This window comes from Urocampus carinirostris, chromosome 18, assembly GCF_059441175.1.
Source record: "Urocampus carinirostris isolate Australia breed hairy pipefish chromosome 18, RoL_Ucar_1.0, whole genome shotgun sequence".
Taxonomy (NCBI): Eukaryota; Metazoa; Chordata; class Actinopteri; order Syngnathiformes; family Syngnathidae; genus Urocampus; species Urocampus carinirostris.
Window position 1 is genome coordinate 10,746,749 of NC_142366.1, and position 27,660 is coordinate 10,774,408.

Here is a 27,660-nt window from a genome sequence, read left to right on the forward strand (position 1 = left end):
ACGCAGCCATGCTATCCTCAACGCCGGCTAACGTAGCCCCTTCGCCGCGGAGGATTTTTTAAACTTAGCCTCTTTACGGCAACGACATTCGGCCGTTTTGGGAATCACCGAGGCGAATAAAAAAGTCGGCCGTCGGCGAGAAAGAGGTGAGGCGCGGCTGTTATCGAGTAAAGCCCCCAGGCTAGCTTTTTTTTCACTCCGCCTTACATCACCGAGGTATGGCTAACGTGGCTAACAGGAGGCTGCTTACTTCTGACTCCCATAAGCGTGTTCTACTTTCCATTTTTCTATTTTAATTTAGAATTTAAGCTGTCATGTTATTGTCCTACAATTTATGAACGGTGTATTATTTATTTGCTTAGCTGGAAAAAATTGGCTTAGAATCTCCGAATGCCAAATAATTTTCCAATGTGATACGCCCTGGTTGTATTTTATTTTAATAGCCTTTTAAACCCAATTATAGTCGGGAAAAATATTCCAGGCGTAAATTCAATAAGGATTTTTATGATTGGAGTTGAAATATCAACATTAAAGATGTATTTAAGTGTGCATAATTTAGATGTATAATGGAGAGGTTTGATATCACATTTTCTTCATACCTATACAAACGATTTGTAGGCATCTTTACTGATATTTCATACCAATACCAATATCTTCCATCTTAAAAATGACTGCCATTTAAAAAAAATGCATTAATTTAATTGCAATTTATCCTTCTCATCACCAAATATTCGGGATTAAAATAGTTAAAGTAGCACGATGTAATATTTTTAATACTAAACGTATACTCTGACGAGAGTGTTTTATGTTTCTTTCAAAAATTGCAAATTGGATGGGTAAAACCTAACATTCACCCATTGTTAATCTTTATTATTAAAATTAAAAAAAAATGATAAAACAGAATGGTTTGCAGGAAGCATATATGTTTTAATATTACATTTGTACTCAAACAAGACACTGACCTGGTGTTTTAGGGCCCACCTAAGCGGTCTTCGGGCAGTAGGCAGGGGCCAACCAGTCACAGACAATTCACTCGCTCATTCACACCTAGGGACAATTTGGACCGGCCAGTTAAACTGTCATGCATGTTTCCGGAATGTGGGAGGAAACCGGATTGCCCGGAGGAAACCCGCGCAAGCATGGGGAGAACATGCAAACTCCGCACAGGAAGCCTGGCACCTGGATTTGATCCCATGACTTCAGAACTGTTCTGCGGACACAATAACCACTGAGCTGTTACGCTGCCCCGTTTTATATTTATTTTTTAAATTATTGATGGGATTTCTAAAACCCAACCTTTCAACATTACAAATCAAGAGAATAAAATATGTTAATATATTTTGTAACTGCATATAACTTTATTATATTTTAATGATAAATGTCACACATTTATTTTTCCATACATCGCAAAAAGGGTAAGATTTTTAATTTTGTAATTTTTGGGGGGTGTAAAATATGTGTGTATTTTTTAAAAATGCAGATATTGAGAAAATTGCATTGAATATTTCCAGGAAAAACGAGGTCAAACTAGAAAATTGTAAATTAAGGAAATGCTATGGATACTTTGACACAACCAACAACACTAGCCATGAATACCACAAAAAGTGTTTTTTTATTTTATTTTATTTTTTATTTTTTACTGAGCTACATTGTGCCCTTAAATTCAGGATGTAATGTGTAGTTATAAGCTATCCTGTGTTTTTAAACCATTTTTAACAAATGCTCTATCATTTTTATGGCCCAATCCCTGGTTTATTTCCATTATGCAGCAGTTTTTTTCTCTGATTTAGTATTAGTATTATTATTATTTGTATTTTCTAGTATTATTTAAATTATTTGAATAATTTAATTAATTTAAATTATTTGAATGATTTAAATTATTGTTACCATTTGGATGAGTGAGCCATAAGTCTGATTTTCTCAATTTAAGGGTGGCACTTGCCTTCTACAAATGTATTCTTGTGTGCACTTCTTGCACTGTTGACGTAGTTCTCAGTAGTATTTATGACACAGCTGTAATTACCACATTATCTCATAATGATAAGGCATCCACCATCTGTTTGTGGTTCCGTTAAAACAATACACGTGTACACCCAAACACACAGACTGATATGGGCTTGGCGATCATATCCGTCAGATGATCACTTATGGCCATTTTGACGCCTTTACCACACTTCGGGCTTTAGAAGACCTTAACACAGAACAGTGTGGGTGTGTCTTCGCAATCGTATTTTACGTAATTATTGTCTGGCTGACTGACATGCCGCTTGACAGTCTCTCATTACGCTTTTGAGGGGGTAGCAAGGGACATTTGGTCGTCTTTACACGTTTTTAGTAGGAGGTTAGGAAGACCTCACACATAGATGTTGGAGACCAGTTTTATTTGAAACAACAAGACGCAGTTTGCAATTCTTATCCACAATGAAAAAAACAATTGGAATGTTTTGGATTTATTTAATGAGGATTGTAATATAAAGAACCGCCCAGCTCTAATTCTTTTTTTTTCTCAGGCCATTGGCTCCTGACATAACTCACTTACTCATAACTTGGAGGATTTATAACTGCATGAAGGCTTTATTCAGGTCTATGTGCTGTTGACCTTACCCCTGCGAGACATTTTTAAACCTTAAACCATATTGACACAGAGACCCTTGTTGACTCTGCGACACTTTACATAGGATATTGAGAATGTTATTTTCTTATTTTTTTACTTGTTGTATTAGCTTGTCATCATGAAGTGCAATCTCTTTTTAAAGTACCCATGTCCTCAGGAGTGTTGAGCAACTCACATGTCCCAACTGTGCTCATTTGTGACAACCTCATAAAGAAAAAAACTGCTAATGTCGCTCAAAATTTCCATGCTCAAATAACAAGCTAGAGACGTGCTTCTCTACCAAGCGGCTTAGGAAAGTTTCCTTTTCAGACGGGTGTTTTTTTTTATCTTCTTTTTTCAAATCCCAACGCAAACCATTTCCTCATTTTCACCAGATATTTTCCACAGAACTTTCATGCATAAGCCTCCCGCAATAGATGAAGAACTTTATGGCAATGAACACAATTGAATTTCCCTTGTGAGGGGTTGAAATACACATTAGAATTTGATTCGTGCGATTGCGTTTGTGTTAGATAATGCAACGGTGCATTAGAACGATGCAGTGACAATATCTGTAGTTTTGAAATTCTTATCATTGCACATTTCAGTCATGTGCACAGCATTTTTGATCTGTATATTGTACTTCTTGTCACTGTAGAATTGAAAACTTTTGTCGATGATTACAAGTCAATCTACATTTTTTACAATTTTTGACCTGGCACTCCAGAACAAACGTGTGATAAATATTTCCATCCATCTATATACCAAAACCATATCCCACCAATGGGAGGTGGGGGTATGGTTTAGGTCCATATAAATATATATTTATCTATATCATAATAAACATGTAATAACGACTAATAGTAAAAAATGGGATCAAAAATAATATTAAGATACATTAGTGAATTCATATTTACTGTTTTGTGTTTTTATATTGTGTTTGTAGATCAGAAAATAATGTTTGCTCTGCTGTGGCAGCTGTATCTTCCAGACTTGGCAGAGAGCAGCAGATGATTAACTGGGCTGTGTTCATGACTCATTGTAATATTCTCCTGCCTGCTGCCGTGCACCCAGCGTTCCATGTTGTATGCCAGTATGCCATTAGATTTCTGTATAGTGATTGCAACCCACGTGGTGAAGAAATGAGGATATGTGCACTCACATGTGGTCAATATGTGTTTTATGATGACACTGCATGTGAAAGATGTCTCGATTGACCAATAGGGATAGAAATGGAGAACTGAGCTGATATGAGGGCTGTTTGCCAACACACAACCTGGAATGTCTGCTGCTCTCGAGATACTCTTACTCAAGTTCAAACGTGTCTCTGTCAGACTTCCATTTCCCAAGTGGCTTATTTAGTTCTTGTGACAGCACCTAAGGGCTCATATTTATCATGCTGTCGGAAGCTGGTAGGTTTATTTCAACAATCCCCTGTCTGCTATTATCAATTTGGAGTTTTACATGTGATAGACTGTTTAAAGGTAACAATAGGACTTTTTAGAAGCCCAATTTTGCAGTTTTGCAAAATCGGCTCTCATGCTTGCAGTATTCAACAAGGATTTTCTCCAGTCTAACTCCACATGAGCAAATTATTATTTAATTTGTTTTTTCCATGTCAATTCAGTCGTCATGGTTGTCGATGGAGTCTTTTTATTTAATTTTTCCCTTTATTTATTTATTCTTTGTTTTATGAAGATCATCGCAAGACCAGTTTTGTGTTTGGGGCTCGGGGGCTGGCTTAGGTTGGGGAGAATTACAGGTCTATCGCTATTGAGCAGCAGGCGTTAACCCACTTGAGTTATTGGTGTGAGTTAAAAAAAGACTATTATCTGCGGAGTTTATTCACGCGTGTATGTGTATAATATATATATATATATATATATATATATATATATATATATTTCATTTTCCTTAAATTGTTTTTATTTTGTTTTTTTACTTTTTTATTATTATTATCATTGACGTCATCATCCATCCATCCCTATTCTGCGCTGCTTATCCTTACTCGGGTCAGGTGGGTGCTGGAGCCCATCCCAGTTATCTTTGAGCAGTGGCCAGGGGACACCCTCAACTGATTGCCAGCCAATCGCAGGGCACATAGACATACAACTCACTCGCTCTTTCACAGGTAGGGACAATTTGGAGCGGCCAATCAACGTGACAAATATGTCTAGAATGTGGGAGAAAACCAGAGAACCCACTAGAAACCCACAAAGGCACGGGGAGAACATGTAAACTATGTATGGGGAGGTAGTGTTAGATTGAATTTAAGCCTGGAGCTCCGCACCTCTAGGCTGTGCGCTAGACACCCAGCCGCCGTGCCTCCCACCATTTTTATCATAACCATCACTATTTGTTTTAAAATCTCCCACTCTGAAATCTGGAATTCTTTTTTTGCACCATCATTCGGGAACCACTGGTTTAGTGAGTATAGCATCATAATGTTTGCCTACAATTAAAATTAAAGCTACTTGTCTCTTGTAAGTTAGCATTAAAGAAGTTGTGTGGAATTTTGGAATTTACTTGTGGCCACCATCTCCGGGCTTTTGGCATCATTGCAGCCTCTGTATGCTTGTCCATGATGCGCATGCAAGTAAGTACATATCTAGACGTGCATGAATAAACATTTTTGTTTTTTTAAATCATTTTGTGGTTTAGGTCTGTTTTTGGACTGTGCTTGATACGGGCCTTTTCTTTCTTTCATCATTTTTATGTTTCACTAACAAAAAGTGCAGTGGCGAGCATAAGGTCACTCTCCACCCCCAACCCTTACTTTCCTATCACGGACCAAACGGCTTTGCTAAGAGTAAGGTGAAAGCATTTAGGTGCTGTGGCAAAAAGTTGTAAGTGCATGAATGCAAAACTAATCAGATCTCATGTGGTTTGGACAAGCCTGCATTCTGTCACAACGCATCTCTTTCCCATCATCTGCTGTCCACACTTCCTGTCTCACAGCTGGCCTGCTGAGTCTCTCATGACCCCTTTGCTGCAGTTTTTGTTTTGGGAGAATCCTCGACGGCCTCCATGTGACGCCGTCCAGTGGGCTTTCGTAGCCTTGTCAGAAAAAAACTCAAGCGCGCCTTCGTGAGGCCACCCGAAGGAGACTCAAAATTCTAGGATTTGCTGTAAGTGTTGCTTGTGGCAAGCATACAGAGAACATTCCAGAAGGCGAGAGAGTCCTGTGATTTTTAGCAGGCTGTCACAGGGATTAGGTTACTGTCTGCCCCCCTGTGAGCTCATGCTGTTGCTGTGTCAGTGCCCCAGCAATCTAGCCTTGCGGCATTAAGATTACCACGATCACACACCCCTCTCTACAACGCCCGAACAAAGACTGATCTATATTTGCTCCATTAGGCTTAAGGCCTACTTGTGACATCATTTTAACTAAGCCTGTTTTAGGAATTTTTTAGGGCCCTTTAATGAAATCCAACTTAGTTATAGCTTCTCTTCAGATTGACTATCCTGTATCTTAATGCTGTGCATGACTGCAAAGTAGACATGAAGCTCTTCACTAGCTTGCCTATCGTTTCATCCTGCAGACAACCAAATTGCTGCCGGATGTGGTCGCATTAGTTTTTTCAGAATGACACATTGTTACTACCACAAAGCACCTCCATAAAATGAAAACGTTGTGTCATTTACATGCATGTGAATATTCTGGTTATGTAAAGCCATATAGAAGTGCAAATATATTGGATTTTGTTCTTAATACGACTGTGGGTTGTCCAATTTGAATTTGTTGGTTAGTCCTTTTATTTCCTTAACTCATGCATCTATATCATCTGAAACTTACAGCTTCTTCAATCAACATTGTACACCTGGGTTGCAAGTACAACTTCATTTTTTTTAATATTTCAACAAGGACCCTCTTGAATCTGGATTACTCAACCCTGAGTATATATTTTTTTCATTATGTCGCTAAGAACTGTGGACGTTTAGTCAGATTAATGAATGGCCTTTATTGTCATGATACAAGTACATCGAAATTGGAGGGCTTTCTATATCAATTTGGAGTTTTAAAATTGAAAGACACTAACTCTAAGCTTCTGACAGGGTATGGGAAGTGATGCTTTAGTAGATATTGTTAGAAGAAACAAGTTAAAAATGACTCTTGCTTAAACATGGAAAACCCTCCATTTACCATCACACATGATCACCTCTCTACCATCCGATGTGGTCTGGCCGCCCATGTTGACCTTGACCACAAAACAGGCCAGACCGCCCTTTTTTGTTTTACATTCTTTGTGTTATTTTCAGAATCCCTGCCTCCAACATACCTTTATAATTACGATTTATTTTCCCCTTTTACAAAAGTCCAATGTCAGTTGACTTGGACCACTGACCTAAGTCCACTGATTACTGCTCTTTTTAACTAGAAATTCCTGTTTTCTTCTGATTACCGTTTTTTTAAACTACATCCTATTCCTTGCACTACTTTCTGTTCAGAAAAGTGCCTAAAAGATGGTGGTATTGCACTCTCAGTTGACCTAATTTAAAACTTATTACTTAGAGATTTAAAAATATTAAAGGTTCAAAGAAAAATTTGCCATTAAAAAGTATTTTCTTAGGGGAGAGAGAATACCTAAAACCTGTGGGTAGGTGGTAAGATTTCTTGTCTACAGTCTGTGTGTTTTTTGTGTCTGTGGCAAATGGACTGAGGGTGTGAGCAGCTTGACCCATCTGACCTGGTGTTTTAGGGCCCTGGCTTGGGATGCAGCCTTGGCTTGCTGTGCAACCGAGCGATTAGCTTGCAGCATCTGTCACCGTTTTTCTTTTTTTTTTTTTTGATCCTCCCATATGCAAGTCACTGCAAAGTTAATGTATAGTTAGTGTTCAGCAGTTCTATACGCCATTAACCTCAATACCTAAAGAAATGAAAATGAGGCGCTGAAACCAGAAATTTGGGTCTTAAATAATCACTTCTGACTGTTACAAATGGAACACCAATATGTGATTGAATAATAGTATGAAGGTGACAAATTGTAAGAGATTAAGCAGCACACTTGATCCAACCCTCAAACAGAACATCATAAAGTTATTTTCAAAGGCTCAACTTCAACCTTGTAATTCTTTATACAACCACGAGTGGTTAATCGCACCCCAAAACTGGATTAGCTCCCTATGGTCCTAGTGGTCGCCAGCATCATGTTATGGATCGGTTACTACACCAGCTGCAGTTGAAACTTAGACGAAACACTAGCGCCTCAAATGAGAACCAGCAAAAAAGCTCCCGATCAATGAGGTCAGTGTCTGGTCCCTTAAGTCCATCAGTAGGTTAGAGGTAACCATTGCATGACACTGAAGAAGTCAAGTAGATGCCTTGCTTTTGTTGGTGGCTACCGAACTCTTGACATTAGCGTGAGGAGTAGTACTGGTGGCGGAATTTGTCATAAGACCAGTGATTGAATGTTGCTCTTTGTTTTTAGAGTCTTGCAGTGATACACTCGTAGCATGACTGTTTGGCGTTGCTGTACTTGTGATAAGCAAATATCCCTGTGCAATGAAACAAACTGTGACTCACATAAATAAAGAAAACGACTCATGTTTGATTTAAAGGGTAATCTTTTTGTATTTATTTCTGTAGTAAGGAATTGTGAAAATAATAAGACATTCGTTCCGGTTTGGGAAATGTCAAAATATCAGAGTTGTAATTGAAGTATTTTGGCATTATCTTATGTTGGCAGTTAACAATAGTCATTGAGTGTTGCCCAGAGAGATGATGTCAGTAAAGAACAAAAATATAATGAGTAGCTGGCTTTGCTTCTTATCTTTTGGATTTTGCTGTATATGGATTACTCTTGCAGTGTTTCCCTGAGCTAAACAAAATTGGCATCAAATAAAATTGCAATTTTAATCAGTAACTCTGGACAGTAATTATTTTGATTGAATTTAAACAATAAACCCTACGGAGCATACAATAATTAAAAAGAAAATTGATTTAAAGAAAAATATTCCATCCATGATATTCAGACAAGAATAATTGATTTTAAATATGTTTTCAGAAAAAAACATTTGTACTTCTTGTTATTATGTAGCTACACACAGCTTTTGACTAACTAGTTTAAATGCCACAGTTTGCCTGTCAGTATTGGCTGATGATCAGCACCCGTTTTAAATGATTCAGAATAAAAAGTAGACTCCTGCACTCGATTTCACAATTCAGTAAATTTTGAAATTGTGCGTATAGTACTTTAAAATGACTATCCAAATAATTAAATGTATTTTTAGGCCTATAGAATGGAAATGTTACCCCATTAGAATGACAAAACTAGACGAGAATGCCGTAGAATTGCATGATGTCAAATTTTTATGTTTTTTTTTTAGTCTGTGACGATTGAGAGTGCTTGTATTTGACAGCTTTAATGCAGTACAGGTAGAGCTGCTTTATCTTCATCTGCTACTATTTCCGTCATTCCTAAATGTAGTTCCATTACATTGAAGTAATGAATTTATTAGTAGCCAAATATTATTTCTTCCACACCCGTCTATAAAACAGAATACTATATTTTCTGACTAAATCCTCGTTGACCTTTAAAAACAATGTGTTACGTAGGAGATTTCATGATTTACTTCAATCTTCTGCTTTAAGTTGACATTTGACCAATACTTCTCATCTGTTTCTGTCTCTAGTCCACGTTGTGCAAGATGACGGAAGAGGTGATTGTCATCGCCAAGTTTGATTACATGGCCCAGCAGGACCAGGAGCTGGACATTAAGAAAAACGAGCGTCTGTGGCTTCTCGACGATTCCAAGTCCTGGTGGAGAGTTCGCAACGCCACCAACAAAACGGGCTTCGTGCCGTCCAACTACGTGGAGAGGAAAAACAGTGCCAGGAAAGCTTCCATTGTCAAGAACCTCAAGGATACGCTTGGTAAGGATCTAGTGTAGTAAGTTAATTGTACACACATGCTGTCTAAAGGCCCGGTCACACAGCCTTTCACGGGCGTATCAAGGCTGAATCACGGCCAGAAATTTCTGCCCGTGAAGCAGACGAGGTGGAAAATGTGCAAAATTTGCTAAACCCGCTGTTTACCCGTGGTATGCCCGCGAAACAGACACCGGCGACTGTTCCGCGTCCTTATCGCGGGTAACCGCGGCTGCATCGCGTTTGACCGTGCTTACACGCGGTACACACGCTAATGCACGTGATAACACCGCGAAACAGGCGCAGAACAAACGTGCTATGACCGTGCTCCACCCGCGATTATCCGCTAAAATGTTGCGTCCTCCCCGCGTGTAACCACGTTTTGGCCGCGGCCGTAGCACGCCCTAGCACGTTCGTACCGCGTCTTTACCTCGTGTGTACCACGTGTGCCGCCCGCGGTTACCCGTGGTCTAAAGTTTTGAGCAGCGCAAAATTTTTTTACCCGGCCAACCGCGTGTGAATTTCTTACCGCGTGTAAAGCACTGCTGTATCTCGTCTGTATCGCGATCTCAAAGCGTCCAACAGCGTCTGCTTCACGGGCAGAAATTTCTGGCCGTGATTCAGCCTCGATACGCCAGTGAAAGGCTGTGTGACCGGGCCTTTTAACTAAAAAAAAAACACTGTTCTACATGCTTTCCCACAAACTTTCTCAAAGCTGTGTTCTGTAGTCTTCATTTGTGGTTGCAATGCAGCAAGGTATACATTACAAAGCAGGCTGAATGATAAAGCGTAGTACTGAAAAACAAAGCTACACATCAGGTGTTTACATTCTGTGGTCTGTGAAGCCCTTTGAGACTCCTTGTGATTAAGGGCTATGCAAATAAACATGACTTGACTAAGGTCTCCTTTTTGCTTCATAACGTCAGCAAAGGAGACATTTTCCTAAATAAGTTGGCCTTGAAAACTTTTTTTATTTTGAGAAATCCGATGTTTTTGCAAGATTGTTCTTATTTCAACTAGATGTTGCGTGTATGTGAATCTCCTGTGTGAATGTCACACATGTCCCGCATGCGCAGGAGAAACCATGTTACGTTACACGTTGCGCTCAGTGTTAGCGGATGTACTGCGTCTCGACAGTTCACACAGCAGTAGCATTCCAAAAGATCTGATATGTATCGGATTTAGGACACCATATTAAGGTGGACTGGGTCTGGTGTGATAAAATCAGATATGTGCTGTTCAGACAGAATTCACAGATCAGAGATGGGTCGTGTTTTTGGAAAATAATTCGATTTTCCTGCAATGTGAACCGAGCCAAATAGTTTGGGACTCTGAACGTTTGTCCAGCATCGTAGTTCCTGTGAGCAACAGGTAGCCCCAGAAGAAAAGCTGAGTAGCTTGCAGACCGTTTCTGAAAATGGCTACCCCAGTGATGGATTGTTGCGATTATCTTGGAAATATTATTTCTAACTTTAGAAATTTAAGGAACATGATTAGAAATATGATTTTAAGCTTTAGAAACAATTAAGATCAGTGTCTTTCGATTCTTTCAAAATTATTTTTTTTAGATTGGCCTGTAATTAATATATGTAAATCAATCTTTCCCTTTAAACAATGTGTTTTAGGGTAAAATCGGCTGAGTTGACCACTATCTTTTAATAATTACAACCTGGTAATAACATAGTAACAACATAGTAATAACATGATGACATGTTATTTTAGAAAGTTATCAAACTGGTAGTCCTATGTACTAATTTGTAACAAATAAGTAACTCCACTTCAGGTTTGTGAATCATTGATTAGGACAAAGCCCCTTTTTACAACTTTTCAACTGTTTTGTAGGTCACTGTTTTGTATACATCACAAATAAAAACTCAGTGTATTGTTTGCTGTATTATTTAGTTTGCAAAGCGTCTTTTGTTATGTTTTTTCTTTTTCACATCACTTGCTTTGCCAGGTCAAAAACAGTCATGTGTAAAAACTCTCAGTTGCCTTCATGAGGTGTGAAAGCAGAAGGCAGCTCATTACCAGGTCTACTATTGCAGCAATGATACCCTGCAAGCATTCTGTGGTCTCATTGGTATCTCTTGCTACACTGCATTCGAATGTTCTTATCTTTAGTCTCTGGGAACTTTGTCTTCCCAAGATAAAAAAAAACGATAGTAAAGCGATTTGAGATTGCGCATTTTGTGCTGCCCTTTTACAACGACCTTTTAATTTACAAATATGTAATTGTTTTGTTGCCACATTTCAACGCTTGGCTGTAATGCAGCTTATAACATTAGTCTCTATGACTCCACACCTGCCATGGCGTCTGTCTGCAAGCAAGGCACAGGTGAACAGCTGCACAGGCGATACACCAAACACACTCATAGACACAGTCAGGTCTCCGGTTTACATCCAATAAACGTGCACTAATGTGAAACGTGATCTGGAAAGCGTGGTGTGGCTTGTCAAATTAAAATTACAGTCATAAGGAGCTTAAATATGACACCCTGATCTACGAGTGCATAGGGATTTGGGGAGATTGTTGCTTTTTGTGGGTAAGTGGGGGAGGGGGTGTTTTTCATTTGAAGAAAAAAAGACTGTCTGGGCGTTAAGTGTTGTCATCCTCGTGAAAGAATCTGTCAGGGTATGATCTACTTTGCGTAGGAGAATATGTACATCAAATTGAATTTACAACTACACCCATGCAATAGCTGAGCAGTCAATGAATCACCAAGTTGCGAGCACCAACCCCCAGAAGAAAACATTTGAAATTTTGCCCCCAAAAATCCCTCTCCAAAAATAGCTTTTTGCCTTTAAGTCTTTGCATCTCATTTCCTTATTGACTTGAGCAAGTTCACAATAGACCCCCCCCCCCTTCCTTTATGAGGGGCCACTTGCTTTTATTGGCTCCTCTTGGTCACATGGCCCCGGAGAGTGGGCGCCCCTCCCTTCCCTCCCTACAAGCTTTAGCTCTCTGGGTGTTCACATGGAATAACTCTACAGCTGCAGTGGGAAGCTAGAGCAGCTAGGAGACGAACACAGAGAGCGGCAAGCCAAAAATGGACATGGCTAACCTATTCAAACACTTTTTTCGTAAGTTCTACACTTTATTTCTCTTACTTGGCAGTTTTAGTCTTGTTTTTATGTTCCTAATGGTATTTTTAGTTATTTGTTTTGTCTTTTCTTTGTGGGTAGAATGAAGATTTTTACTCAACCGGTTGCAAAACCGTTAAAGCTTTGTTAAGCAAATCTCATAAAATAGAGTTTTGTGATTGTGCTTTTTGTCCTGGCAGGAAAGCAGATTTTACATACTCATGTATGCACCCACACACACAAACACACACGCGCACACACAAACTGGGTGGATATTCTCTTGAAAAGCCTGCTGCCCAAGTCGAAGCCTGTAATTGCCACAGCTATCCTTCTGTCTCTCTCGCTTTTAACTACATAGCACGCCGCCATCCTTCCCCCTTTCAACCCCCTCCCTTCATTTCCTCTCCTTTTTGCAACTCGACATATGCCATTGTTGTTGAAGACCTCCACGCCACTTTTGTCTGGGGATATCTCAAGACACTACTTTTGCTTTTATGTTTAACTTAAAGGCGTTTTATTAAAGGCCCTCACAAAACGCACACACTCCCCACCGGTCATGAGCTATCGCTGCTCGTGTAGAACAGTGTAGTCATTGTGCCGGGTAGCATCAATCGAAATACACAAACTTCCCTATTCCCATGTCCTGTACCTCACAAATTTATCAGAGGAATGTTATTGGTCGAGGCTTGATGATCTTTTATAGCCTGTCATACACCCTTTTCTGTAATCTATAGTTTCTATTTGGTCAAGTTTTAGCTCCTGTCTGCTTTTCACTTTGGCGCTTTATTTGTAGAAACTATATTACATTAAGATATTTTTTGTTGATGTTGTTTTTTTCCGAAGGGCTACTAAGGGAAGTTTCTCTGTCCCCTCCCTATGCTTTCCCGTTTCTCGGCCTCCTGCAACTGAGCGGAAGCTCTAAATTTGAGCCACATTTTTTAGCTCCGCTTTATTGGACAAGAGCTGAAAAAGGAAGTGAGAAGTCAGAAGGAAGTTGAGTCATAGTGCAAGGATTCAGGTTTTCAGGCTTTTCTACTCAGGTCTACCGTTTTATTCATCATGTTTTTTTTTTTATTATCACTTTTCAAAAAAGATTTCTGGAGGAAGACAAGGAATTTAATCATTGACAACAGTGCATTTGCAACAACACACCGCCTCATGTGACACACTTTTGATGTGGCTCACGTACGCCTTAAGCAGCTGTGTGCAGTTGCTTGTCACCTTTGGTTGATGTATAAAGACCTGATAATTATCACATTTTCTTAAGGATCTGTCAAACCCTAACACGTGTAGAAGTTCTACTTCTCCAACATCCTGGATATTGCTAAATCCTGAGGGTGCCTTATATATGCAGTGGTTTTTGTGATGTTGGGCATTTTTTGACAGTTTTTTTTTAAAAATAACATCGGCACAGTGGTTTGTTAAATATGTGGTTATTGTTAGAATGTCTCCAAAACATAGGCAAAGTTTGCAGTAAGATTTTGATGTAATACAATTTTCAAAATGTACGTTTTTAAGAAAGGGCACCACTTTGAGGTATTTGAACAAAATGTTTAAAATATCATTTATTCAAATGGCAAATAGATTTTTTCCTATTCGGCCCTATGGCTACATCCACATGATTCTGACCTAATATCATTCCTCGTTATGGTTTAATTCTCTTGACAATCTGGTAGTAAGCTATTTTTTTGTATTTTTGTTTTATCAAAGAAGTAACCCTTCAGCTAGAATGCAGCAAATTACAATATATTCAAAATAATATTTCTATGCCATTAGTGTGTACAAACGATTAAAAAAAGCTTCCCAGTAGTATTTAACATTTTTGTATGCCTTGGCGAACGTCAGACCAGCTGTATAAGGAAGAGCATTAGTGTAATATTGGGTTTTGTGAGACCTGTCTGCTGAGCCCTAACTGCTACATGTGCCTCAAAAAAAGGTGCCTCTGATTTCTCCTTCTATCCTGATAGCGGTCCGCATTGATGTGTTCTAGCGGCAAGACATTTTATAAGTTTACTAGGGGTGGGACTAGGGCTGCAACTATTTTTTTTGATAACCTGAATTTCTTTTTTTTTCTCACGATTGATCAATAGGTCGGATTTAAAAAAAACAACAACATTATTTTCCTCTTCTTCAAATATTGACATTTTGTGGACAAATAAGGGAACGGTGCACACAAAAGATTATTCTACAATATTAAACAACAATAAAAGAAATCAGTGTTGAATAACAAACAAAATACATACAAATGTTTGCTACATGCCTGCAAATAAATCCTTTTTACAAAGTGAAAAAGGCACATTTGTTGTTCATGGGACATAGGCTTTTGGAACAAGAAATAAATACAAATCTTAAAACCCAGTAATTTGATTTTTAGCATTAACAAGCAAAGACTAACCACTATCACCCTTGCTCACTAACTCACTCACTCTTCCTTCTTTGAGAACTTGGCATTGCAATGCATGTCAAAGGGGATCATGTTGAGGATGCTCCCTGTGATGACAGAATGCTTGCCACACTTGAAAATGCAAATGACAAACAAATGCAAACAAATAATGCAGCGGCTTACCGTTCATCCTTGTTGGTGAGTCCATGATTTTGTTTTGATTGCTGTCTCACCATAGTCCTGCTCCCGTGCCATATCACTTTTGCAAAGCTTTCAAGTGACGCACTTTTGTTTTGTGAAGTGTGGAATGTTCCCGCACTTTTCCAGACTTCGTACTGTGTTCTTTGTGTCCGTCATGTTTAATGAGTTACATTTATATGGTACCCTTTGAATAAAGTGCCTCAGTTCGCACTCCACCTCGCTCTGTTATGCCGGCCAACTCGTGCTGTGTGTGACGTCACTGATTCCGCAACGTGCTGAGTGACGCATTAATGGCGCGACACAACAAATTGATGAACTAATTCGTTGCCAGCGCTTTTATTCATTGATTTGAATCGATTTTATTGATTCGTTGTTGCAGCTCCAGGTAGGACAAAGATGGTTTCATGTATATATCGTGATTTTATTTCGGGTGATTTTTAAAATCGCTGTATCTCCCAGGAATCTATTTTAATTTATACAGTTCCCGAGGAAGACGAAGGTAGACATGACCAAAACTGTCTGCAAACTTTGTTGCAGATCCTACTGCAGTAACGCAACAAACATGATTGATGTGCATTGTTTGAGTATCATTCATGTTTTATTGTTCCATAAGTGTATAATTAAAGTTGCTTTTTTTATTCGTAATATTTTTTTATGTATATACTTTATTAGTTTTATTACACTGGCAACTGTGTGGACAGCAAGGTGAGAATTTCATTGTTCAGGGAATCGTGGTGATTTATTGTGTATATGACAATAAACACTTTGAATTTTAATTTTGTTTTTTAGGAAAGGAAATTAAAATGCAATGATCAATACGATGCAATAATTGTCGAATCACAATTATTGAGAATCTCGACAAATCAAATCGGCTACTAAGTATCATGATACAAACGAAATGTGACAAAGCATATCATCCGACCTTTAATGTATAATGATCAGTAATCTGTGTTTGTGGCTGTCCTGACACACTGCATTATTTTTAAAAAGGCCTACTTCAGTCAAGTCACATTTATTTGTATAGCCTAGCCCTTAATCACAAAAATGTCTCAAAAGAGTGCACAGGATTAAAATCACACCATCGCCTGATCTTTAACCAACATGCGGGCAAGGAAAAACTCAAAACCTTAGCGTGAGGGGAAAAAAGAAACCTTGAGAAGGGGCCTCACAAGTGTTTATCCCCTTTCCAGGATGACCGGGGTGGAATACATTTAAATACTTCAGGACTATATTGTAAACCCATGTTGCACACTTATTTCAAGCAGCGGCAGGGAAACCTTTTGATTCTAAGAGCCATCAAAGCAAATTATTTGAAAACATTTTTTTGAAGAGACCCACTCCATATATTTTAGGACAAATTTCAGCAAAACACTCAAACGAGCTCTTTGGTAACGGCTCACAAGCAAACGCCACCATTAGCGAGCAACCAGAGACTAACGTTATGTTTCCACACTTGAAAACGCAAATTATGTTTTACTGGGTGATGTTTGATTATTTGATAAAAATTATGAAATAATAATTCCAGAGCCTTTGTCCCATATGAACATATACATGCCTCTTAAAATTTCTCACTCCCACAGATACCTATGAGTGTTGAGGTATTTTTTGTCCTAAATAATAGTTTCAAAGCCAGGTGAGAGCGAAGTGTTATTGTAAAAATAATACAAAATGTTGCAAATGAGAAGGATACCGACCCATTTACCTTTGGTGCAGACTGTGCTGGGTAAGGGGAGGGAGTGTGTGCGTGCGCCCTGAGTGCATAACACCCCGTATTTAGTGAACCGGCAAAGTATGTTCTAAAATCGGCTTAGTGTGCATAAAAATTGGAGCGATACAGAGACAAAATTGCATGAGCTGAATTTGATATCCGAGCCAGATGTACTCATCAAAAGAGACATATCTGGCTCGTGAGCCATAAGTTCCCGAGCCCTAATTTAGAGACTGCCTCGTGACTGAATTGTAACTACCGTAATTTCTGCACTATAAAGCGCACCTAAAAATCTTAATTTTTTTCAAAGGCTGACCATGCGCCTTATAATACAGTGCGTCTTATTTATGGATCAACATTAAATCACAAGGTCTCGCAACTTACGCAACAGCCGCCGACTCGATTTTCCCCCGAACGTGGAGTAGTCCGCGGTGTATGCTGGGATTTATATACCAGCGTTTCATTGGCTAACCAATGTGTCAATCATCATTTGAATCCATCACTATTAGCTAAAGTTATTTGGAGCCTCGGATAGGCTAGAGGGCCGAAACAAACCTTGCAATTGGCCGAAAAAGATGTGTCAATCATCCGTTAAATCGATCACTATTGGCTGAAGTTATTCGGAGCCTCGGATTGGCTGGAGCGCCAAAACAAACCCTGCAATAGGCCGAGTTTAGCAATGGCGTAGCAAGCTTAGCAAGCTTGCTAAAGTACACCATAAAGAAACATGTTTTATTAGTCTGTATTTGCAAATAATTTACTCTCCTGGATTTACTTCACTCACGGTTGTAAGATGACCATGATTGCGTATCATTATTGAACGTGAGAACTTAGGTGAGCTATGCGGCTTTATATTTTCCTGGTATCTTGTTTTAGAACGATCTTGATGTTGCTGTGATGAGTTGAGTGAATTAAACTCAATTCCAAGTGTTTATTGTCATATGCACAGTAAAGTTGCGAGCGAAAAAGAAAATAGAAACTAAGAAATGTTTGGCATTTCTTGAATCCCAAGACTTTAACCTTCCAAATGATATTTGAAATGATGCATTTGAGTGACATCGTACGGACACCGCATCCGCACGTGTCTACGACACGTATTTGCTTCTTTGCACGCTTTGGGAATGTTAAGGGGGTAATCAGTTGGACTGAATCATCTGACTGTTTTGTTGACGTTCCCATTGTAGCGCCTTATAATCCGGTGCGCCTTATCTATGGAAGATATAGGACCGAAAACTATTTTTTGGGGGTGCGCCCTATAACCCGGTGCGCCCTATAGTGCGGAAAATACGGTAATTATTGGAGTAACAAATCTGCTATCACATCATGATGAGGACAGTGTGAGTAATGTTTGTTACACAATCATGCAGTCGCCTTCAGCTCATGAACTATACTTAAAGTTCTCTGAGCAGTTTTAAGCCAAGACCAAGCGATTGTATCTGAAGCTGGGGGATGTCCCGGCTTTGTCAGACAATCTGACGCGGGGTGTTGTCGTCCGCAGAGGAAAAGCCCTGGAACAAGGGGAAGCCGAGGGTCAAGAGGGCCACAGTCACACAATGGACAAGAGGCGAGCAAAGGCAGACCCAGTCCAAAAACAAAACCAGTTCCTGTTGCCCAAACAAATACTCCCTCGCCAATGCGGCACGTTTCCCTCCTCGTGCCACGCGCACCCCATTTGTGAACAATTTTTTTTTTATAGCTATCAACAGGCGTCTGTTGCGCTTGACTTCTTTTCCGGCATCACTCGCTCTCAGGAAATGCACAGGAAAAAGAATACGACATAGACGAGCCGCTCTCCAGAAGTAAAGGAATTGAACCAAGTGCTTTAATTTCATCAGCCCTGAAGTGCTGAAAATGTTTTTATTTATAGAGCTCTAACCCCAAAAGCTTGTTTGGAGCTAACCCATGTGGCCCCAGCTGTGGACACATGGCCCCAAGCAACTCACACCTGATGAAATATCCCTTAAAGAAAACTCTGGTTGTACATGTGTCATCACTTTAACAGAAATCTTTTCAACCAGTGTTAAATTTGTTCAATGACATTGAGTTGGCGACGCGAAAAGAATATAAATTATTGTTATTGTAACAAGTGAAATGCAAAACTAAATTAAAAAGTGGCCTCCTGATGGTGCAAGAACATTAACAAGATAAAATACCACAATTTAAGATGATAAGTGAAGGGCAATAATATAAAATGAAACTGAAAATAAAGAACTGAATAATCCCCTGTCATTATTGGTAATTCCCGTCTAAGCATTTTGCAGCATTGAGGATGATTATTGCCTCAGCTGGTTTTCAATCGGGATGTATCCTGCGGTTAAAGAATAAAAAAATCAATGACCGGTAGTCCCTAGTTGATGACCCAGTTTGGCCTAAGCGTTCATGGCACACAACATCCGAAGGGCACCAAAGGAAGCGTGTCAGGCAGAAATGCCCGGCAGGAATACCACCAATCCTGTATTTCCAATTGATTGACTATATTTGTAAAAGGCTTACCCTTGTCAAATATTTGCGCATTGTTCCCGTGATCAGCAGCATAATTGTAATATTCTTCTATATCATTAGATGGAAGCTGATAGCTTCTCTTAAAATTATCTGCTTTAGAGGTTGTACGGTTAAATAATTACGCTAAAACTCCTCATCTAAACCCAAATCAGAAAAAAACAAGTCGGGTAATTTGGCTCATTTTAAGTATACCTAGGGGGGACAAAATACTGTAGTTGTACAAAAAAATTATGATTCGATTTTTTTTTTTTAAGTCCATACTGTACTGAACTCTCTGCCACTAATAAAGATTACTATTCAAGTTTTGTTGACATTGGCATTTACATTTTTTTAGCATGAGCTATGACTCTTCACTATCCCTGAATTAATTAAATATCAGCTATTCTTTTTTGAACATTTGAACAGGGTGTATTTTGATTTTTTTCATTATTTAACATTGTTATCGTCTCGACTGAATGACCAAATTAAGGTTTTATTTTTTACGGCCTCCAATATATCCTGATTTGACAATTAAAGAGTTAAACATACTAGCTGATTGTTTTTCAGTCTCCATTTAAACTCATAGTCTTGACATAAAAGCAATTTTGCCTCTGCACGCCCGTTAAATTTGATCATGATTTCATCTACAGCTCAGCAAATAAACGCCTTCTCCATCTAGCATTGTCCTGGAAACGCCACCCTACCATGCCGCTATAATTTCAAACAGCTGACTTTTGATTATGCAAGTCCAGCAAAAGAGTTTTTTCCAACAATACATCATCGGCCGCTGATAGCGTTGAGAGCAATGTCGTTCCCAGCCCGGTGTCACATTGCATTGCTCGTTTGCACCAATTTTTATTGGTCGGAGTCCTGGAAGTGCTTTGCGGTCTCTCGGAAAGAGAGCATGACCTGCATCATCTTTCACACTGCCAAATGCAAATTCTTGACCAGTAAGACAGACATCGAAAACGGGCCAAAGCTGTATTTGCATCACGAGAAAGAAGTCCAGAAGATCTAGTAATCCCCATCTTTTTGGATTACAGTACTGCAGACCCTCCGAATTTGAATGCAATCCCTTTCCAGGGGCCTATTCAAGATATTCCATGTATGTGTATTTCAAAATAAAATGTGGATTAAAGTTTTCTTTGATTTAACGTTAAGGAGCAGAAACAATGCAACAACTTTAATCATGAAGACTGGTCCTGGCCTGTTTGGATCTGCTTTTCAAATTTGAAATGTTCTGTTTTTCTCCTGAAACTAGTTGCTGTGTGGTCAGGTTAATGACTGATTAGTGCACCTTGATGATCAACACATTTTCCCCTCATCTACTTTTAAAGAACAATCACCCCCCAGATGCACAATATTTAATAACACCATTTCATGAACTAAATAGGGTGATTTTTGTTTTTCCCCTCATGGTTCTAATCCCTAAGAATGTACTACGTCTGTGTTAGTCCTACTTACCCACTGTTATTTTGGCATCACCCTCTAATTCTTATGGCGGCCTGGGGAGAGATTTTCTTATTTGATTTACCGGAACGGCTACTGTTCGTTGAATGTTTTTATTTACTTGTCCGTCATACATGATTTAGGGATATTTACTAAGAATGTCAAATAAAATGTATATTGCAGGTTTTCTTATTGAGGATATGCTGTCTCTACTAGTCTAAAAATGTCCTATTAAATATACTGTAGCTGTGTTTGTGGAAAATGAGTTGCAGGTAACAAAAAAATACTTTTGTGGAGCTTTTTGAATTTGTTGCTACTCTTTGAAATAAGTTAGTCACCCTTATATCGTCAATCTGAGCCATAATTGTTTTAGTGGTCATTTTTCAGTTTAGTACTGTACAATTCGAACATCATATTTAATGTATACCTGTGTATAGCGTTCACCCCTAGTTTTTTTAATCAAAATTGCATATAAAATCTTGTTTGACTTTTTCCCAGCCCAAACTAAGCATTGTTGGTGACAAACAATGAATCTGCCAACCATGATTAAAATCTTTTACTGACAACATAAACTTTAAACACAATACTAATATAAAACGTGTATTAAGTGACCTTCAAAGGTGAACAAAAAAGTCGTTTCTCTTGTTGTGCTTTTTTGTGTTTATTTCTTTCACGTCAACTTTTTCTCTGATCTTTTAACATTTCTCTGGTACCGTGAATAAAAATAGTGCGATATAAAATCGAATGCCTATTAGTATGTCATCTATATCAATGGTGGTTTAGTGGCTAAGATTTGGTGCTCTCACCACTGTGACCCCGGTTCGATTGACATTGCAGACAACATTTTGTGATTGTGGTCGGATATAGGCTGTAAAACAAACTTTTAAAGTTTTTTTCTTTTAGTTAAAGAAAAGAAATTGCATGTTGTACACGAAGCAGTAGAGTAATCAAATGACTGTTCATTATTGCATACTTTTGGTTATTCTCAATCATGCTAGTTAGTTTTTAAACTCAGATTCTTTAGCAACTGCCTACTGCTGCTACGTTAATCTCATTGGGTCAGCAAATTATTTGAATCACTAATCGGTCCCTTAATTTTGCTTCCAAGGCCACAGTTGATTACTCTGTACAGTTGTACTTTTTTGTATGAGCATAATTCGTTAGTATTGTGCTTCAATTGCTTATGTATCAAACAAATTTTACAATAAGTTCATAACATCCCAAAACATCAAAGTGAACCCAAAATAGCAACAAAACACATCTTCCCGACCAATAAAAACACATTCAAATGATCTTGAAAAAATAATTCAGCAGTATGATGAATAAGATAATTATAAGATGCAAGTTCATAATGAGCACTTACCATGAGATTGCATACCCGTCAACTTGTTGTTTTTAGTATGTTATAGGTTCTTTGATCATATGATCGTACTCACGTTTTAATAATTTTATTATTGAGTGGTCTTCATCGGTCTCTAGTGGTGGTAGCTTTTTAGACTGCTTGTGAACTGGATTTTTGTTTGTATATTGAGCAAGATTACTGTTGCAACTAAAACTTATACCAAGGTCATTAGGTAACACTGTCCCTAACACACAATTATTTATTTGAAAAATTTAATTGCAAGTACGGCCTTACCCAAAAAAGCAACTTGAGCCAATTGATTTGGAAAAAAAAACGTTTTCCCAATTTAAAACTGTATCTAAATTAAAAGTATACTTTAACAAATGTAACGTTTTATCATTGTCTGTCCTCAGGGATCGGGAAGGTGAAAAGCAGGAAGGGGGGGATGCGGGACACGGCCTCCAACGCCGACGCCGACATGTATGCCGACAACGGCGAGAGGCTCTACGACCTAAACCTGCCCGCCCTGGTCAAGTTCAGCTACGCGGCTGAGCGCGAGGACGAGCTCTCCCTGGTAAAAGGCACCCGAGTGGTGGTGATGGAAAAGTGCAGCGACGGCTGGTGGCGCGGCAGCTACAATGGACGCTCTGGCTGGTTCCCGTCCAACTATGTGACTGAAGACATGGACGGTACTGCGGGGGTGGGCGGGTCTGGTGGGCTTGGGGACCCGTCGGGATCGCTGACTGAGAAGTTGGCGGCCGTAGTGAACAGTACGGCCAACGGGAACCGGGTGCTGCACACGGTTCAGGCGCTTTATCCGTTCAGCTCAGACAATGACGAGGAGCTGAACTTTGAGAAGGGGGAAGTGATGGAGGTGGTGGAGAAGCCAGAAAACGACCCGGAGTGGTGGAAATGTCGCAAGGCCGACGGCCAGCTAGGCCTGGTGCCCAAGAACTATGTGACTGTGCTGGACTCGGCCTCCTACAGAAGCACCGCTGGACCTGCTGGGCCACCCACCCCCGATTGTGACTACATTTCACCGTCTGGTAGCGGACGCTTCGCTGGTAAGGAGTGGTACTACGGGAAAGTGACGCGCCACCAGGCAGAGGTGGCACTCAACCAGCGTGGCACAGAGGGAGACTTCCTCATTCGAGACAGTGAATCATCGGTGAGTTTGTATTTTCAACTGAATTCAAGTTTCTACTTGAAGCTATTCCTTGCATACAGTATTTACATTTCACTTCACAATTTTTTGTATTTTGTTGTTGATTATTTTTACCAAAGCCTAACCCATTTAAGATTTTTGAGGAAGATTGCAAGACAGGTTTTGGCCAGAGGAAAAAAAAATTTGAATAATCTTTTTTGATATCAACATGGTGTAATATATGCAACAATTTTGGACATGGCATGCTAGGGTAAACTTGTAACAAAGACTTTTAAATAGAAACATTATATAAAAGGCCATCAGATTTAATAGGCAAAAATATTTACTACTTGGGGCTTAGAGACTGGCCCAAGTTATAAAAGTGTAGTAAAAAATAGTGCATCGTAACAACTGTCCAATGAAAAGTAATGCAATAACATTAGCAGCAAAAAAAAAATCCCAAATAAGTCGCAAGACAATAATTTTTACAATTTTGCGCGCTTGTTTAGGGTGGTGATGCTTAATATGGTTGATCAGTGCATTTTTTTAAGTATCTTAAAATCAAAACTGATAGTTAAGTTCTTAGTTTTCAAGGTTGATTGTATTGATTATATCAGACATGAAAATCTCTCACCTCTAGGAGAAATTCACCGTTTTAAAGTCAAAATGTGAATTGTGTAGATCAGAAGAGAACATGTTTTGAGGTGGGGAGAGGGGTATCATCAGATTTCCCAGAGTGTCAGGTTTTTGACACGCTGTCTTTAAATTAAAATTTGTGCAGTCCGTGCGGGGAAGAACACTGTATTTATACACACTATTTTTGTTCGTAGTACCAGTGACGAATGTTAGCGAATGAAGGAAACAGAAAGTTGTCCTGAAAGATATAAACACGGCAAGGGAAACATTTCTTAGGTGCATCTGATGATGAATCAGACTTTGAAGGACATTAGATAATTATATCGTAAATTTGATCTTGGTATTGTGCTCATAGTTGTCAATAAATTATTTGAATCATGGTCGCATGTATTCAACAACTTTAGTTCCTTTCAATACCTATTTCGTGCTGAGAAAGTCACCCGAAATGTTGTACTGATTTTGATCAAAAGTTAAGTCCTGACCCATTTTTACGCCTGTTAGGTTTATATTTACTTGATAAAAAGTGTCAGCTAATTAACCAGTTAGGCCCTAAATTTTAGTATAAAGCAGGACAAATACCCTATGTATGTGGTACCTGTGGGCACACTTGGCTAGCAAGTCCTAAATAGTTGTACACTGATAGGTTATTGTTAATTTCTATAAAATTGAAAATTCAAGCAATTTTATAAGAAAAAATGGATCGTAGTTGTTAGGGTTGGATGATTTGGAAAAAAAACAACCTGATTTTTCAAACCTTAATGAAACTTTCAATGCGATTTTTGGTTTTAAAAGAAAAGTGCATTTAGTGCGATAAAAATCCAGGAAGCACCCGCTAGTGATCAGCTTTTCCTTGTGCTTTTCTGACTTTCCTTGGAGTCCGATTTAATGAATTTATTTTCAATATAACAAGCCACTAAAGCTATGAGCTGTGGCGTTTGACTTGGTGGCCATTCGTGCACGTGCTGCATGACTTGACTGGAAGCTTAGACCAGCCTATCAATAATAATAATAATAATAATAATTTCCTTTGTATTGTCATTCTTTGTAACAATGTACATAGAACGAAATGTCGATACACCTGACCCGTTGTAGCGAGCCGATGCAGCCGCAGCCAACAGAGGGCGCCGCCATTTTACCAATTAGGTATGACTCGGCCGAGGCGCGAACCAGCGACCTCCCAGTCTCAAAGCGGGCACACTACCATGTCGTGTACACACGTCTTACAAAATTTGCCTCACTTTTATTGGGAGGTTCCATTAAAACCTGCTTCTTATCAGCCGGCGCTGTTGAAATGTGACAATTCTTGTGGGCCAAACACTTCATCAATCAAATAATAAACTGGAATTATGAATCCTTGAAAAAAAGTCGAGTCATATTTATTTGTATCGTCGAAGTGTCCTTGGACAAGACACTGAATCCCTAATGCCCCAATAAGTAGGTTGGCGCCTTGCATGACTGCACGGCCGCTATTGGTGTGTGAGTGTGTGTGTGTGAATGGGTAAGCACATTGTAAAGCGCTTTGGGAAGTCTTCATTGACTTGAAAAGCGCTATATAAATGCAGACCATTTACTTAATCACAAGGAGTCACATAGGGCTACAAACCACAGCCTATTATTACACTATCCCCTAATCTAAAACCTACCAGAGAGCAAGGAAAAACTCGAAAACCTCAACATGAGTAAAATGAAGAAACCTTGAGAAGGGACCACACATGAGGTAATTGCCCTTCCAGGATGACCAGGCTGCAATGGATGTTGCAATAACAAATAGTACACAGATATTGTCAACATAAAATGTAGGTCATTCAAGCTCTAGAATAGAAGTGTGTTTTAAGCCTAGATTTAAACAGTTGAGGTTGCAGATCAACTCTCACAGGGCAGAGCATTCCACAACATCGGGGCCCGAATAGAGATTGATCTCGAACGTGCGGTTCTCTTTCTGGCCCTTAAGATCACTTGTAGACCAGCATTCTCAGAGCAAAAACTCCGGACCGGAACATAGGGGGAAATTAAATCTGAAAAATATGAGGGGGCAAGTCCATGCACGATTTTGTATCATACCAACAGAACCTTAAAATCACATCTTAAGATAACAGGGAGCCAATCCAGGTTAGCTAAATTACATGAATTATAATCTCCGCATCTGACTAGGACAGCATAGGGTGAATTTTAGCAATGTTGCAAAGATGGAAAAAAGCTGTTGTAGTAATATTCTTAACATGTGTTTGGAGGGATAGATTCTGCAGTGGTTGACTGTTACACTGTCGCACTACGTCACATCGTGATATCGATTCGTTTTTGGTTAATTGTGGATCCTTAGTAGTTGTAGTATTGTTTATTTTTTACTAAAATGTTTGAGATGACCAATGTTTTTAAATACGTTATCCATTTTTGATAACAATTTTAGAATGGGCATAAAACTTAAATGTCGTTGCACGGTGCCTTTTTTAATGACGACGCTCGTAACAAGATAACACGTGTATTGAACTGGTAGCCCTTCACACTGATCAGTAACAAATAAGCAGTTGTCTGGTTTAAGAAGGTTTCAATACCATATTGGTACTTTTTTAATAGAAAACTTGTTCCTCCTATGTCACCAGAGCTGAAAGAAAAGGAAAAGGGAGCACTTTACTTGGAAATTATTAGATGCTTTCCTACATACTTCATAAACACTCCTCATTACTGGATCTTGACATTGTGCTACAAGAAGAATACCCCCCTGATTTTTTTATTTTAAGGATGCAAATGAATTGCTGACTCTGGACCCGTGCTGTGTCATGTGTTTGTGGTAGTTCCTTGGTCACTCTAATGTCAAGGACACTGCACTCCTCATCACTGCGGTGCACTGCATAAACAACATTGCTGAGATTGCTTGGGATTTTGTCCTTTCCATTTAAATATTTTTTGGCTGAGGGGAATGCTATGCTTAAAGTGCATATGTGTGAAATATTAAAATGTAAATACTGCTGCTGCACTAGGAAAGTAATATGCCGTTTACATACACTACTGACCAATTGTTTGTTTTTGTATTCCAGCCGAATGACTTCTCCATCTCGCTGAAGGCACAGAGCAAAAACAAGCATTTCAAGGTGCAGCTGAAGGAGAGCCTGTATTGCATTGGACAACGCAAGTTTAACTCCATGGAGGAGCTTGTGGAACACTACAAAAAAGCGCCTATTTTTACCAGCGAGCAGGGCGATAAACTCTACCTGGTAAAAGCTCTCTCTGCCTCCTGATCCCCCAAAACAAAATGTCACGCTTGTAAATGATATGCACAGACTATACAAAGCGGAACATACACGAACATCGAGCCTGAAGACTTATGCCTGGTTGAGCATTCCAAGATGGGAGGATTGGAAAAAGACACAAAAGGAGAAGGAATTTTGGGAGTGTTGGGAGAGTACAAAAAAGAACAAAAAAAGTCCAAGGACTCTTGAGAGTGGACGATGGACCTCTTGACCACTTATTTATGATGTGATCCAGATGTGTTCACTGGCAGTCGTATATTTCCGCCTCCATAGCTTAGTTGCATTTAGTTTGTCAAAGAAATATATAATCCTTTAACACTAATGTGACTTTTTTTTTTTTCTTCCACAAAAACCAAGCCCTTCTTGTATGAAGCTTCCAACCCGCCAACAGCTCTCAACCTTTGTTGCGACCAAAATATATTTATTTTTTGACTTTAGGGGACATACCCACCTCTTTTTTTACCAATTTTTTTGTGTGAACCTTTATTGAAAAATCCTGAAATGCTTAGGCCACATCTGCCCAGAA

General features: G+C 39.1%; 1 protein-coding gene across 2 annotated transcripts; it reads left to right on the forward strand.

Annotated features, from left to right (window-relative positions):
• nck1b (NCK adaptor protein 1b) lies at positions 1-27,290 on the forward strand. 2 transcript variants are annotated; one of them, XM_088322535.1, is made up of 4 exons: positions 1-146; positions 9,227-9,467; positions 22,520-23,274; positions 26,922-27,290. In XM_088322535.1, exons 2-4 carry the CDS (start codon positions 9,242-9,244, stop codon positions 27,120-27,122), a joined length of 1,182 nt encoding a protein of 393 aa, XP_088178661.1. In that variant the 5' UTR covers positions 1-146; positions 9,227-9,241; the 3' UTR covers positions 27,123-27,290. The 2 variants fall into 2 exon arrangements, with proteins under 2 accessions (XP_088178661.1, XP_088178662.1); XM_088322536.1 differs by lacking the exons at positions 1-146; positions 9,227-9,467 and adding an exon at positions 12,430-12,542.
• The last annotated feature ends 370 nt before the right edge of the window (positions 27,291-27,660 follow it).

What these genes read in the sequence shown, in the direction of transcription:
- nck1b (XM_088322535.1), top strand. Translation starts at nt 9,242, where the DNA reads ATGACGGAAGAGGTGATTGTCATCGCCAAGTTTGATTACATGGCCCAG. An exon ending in GAACCTCAAGGATACGCTTG is followed by an intron (nt 9,468 to 22,519) that starts GTAAGGATCTAG and finishes GTCTGTCCTCAG; the next exon opens with GGATCGGGAAGGTGAAAAGC. An exon ending in TTCGAGACAGTGAATCATCG is followed by an intron (nt 23,275 to 26,921) that starts GTGAGTTTGTAT and finishes TTTGTATTCCAG; the next exon opens with CCGAATGACTTCTCCATCTC.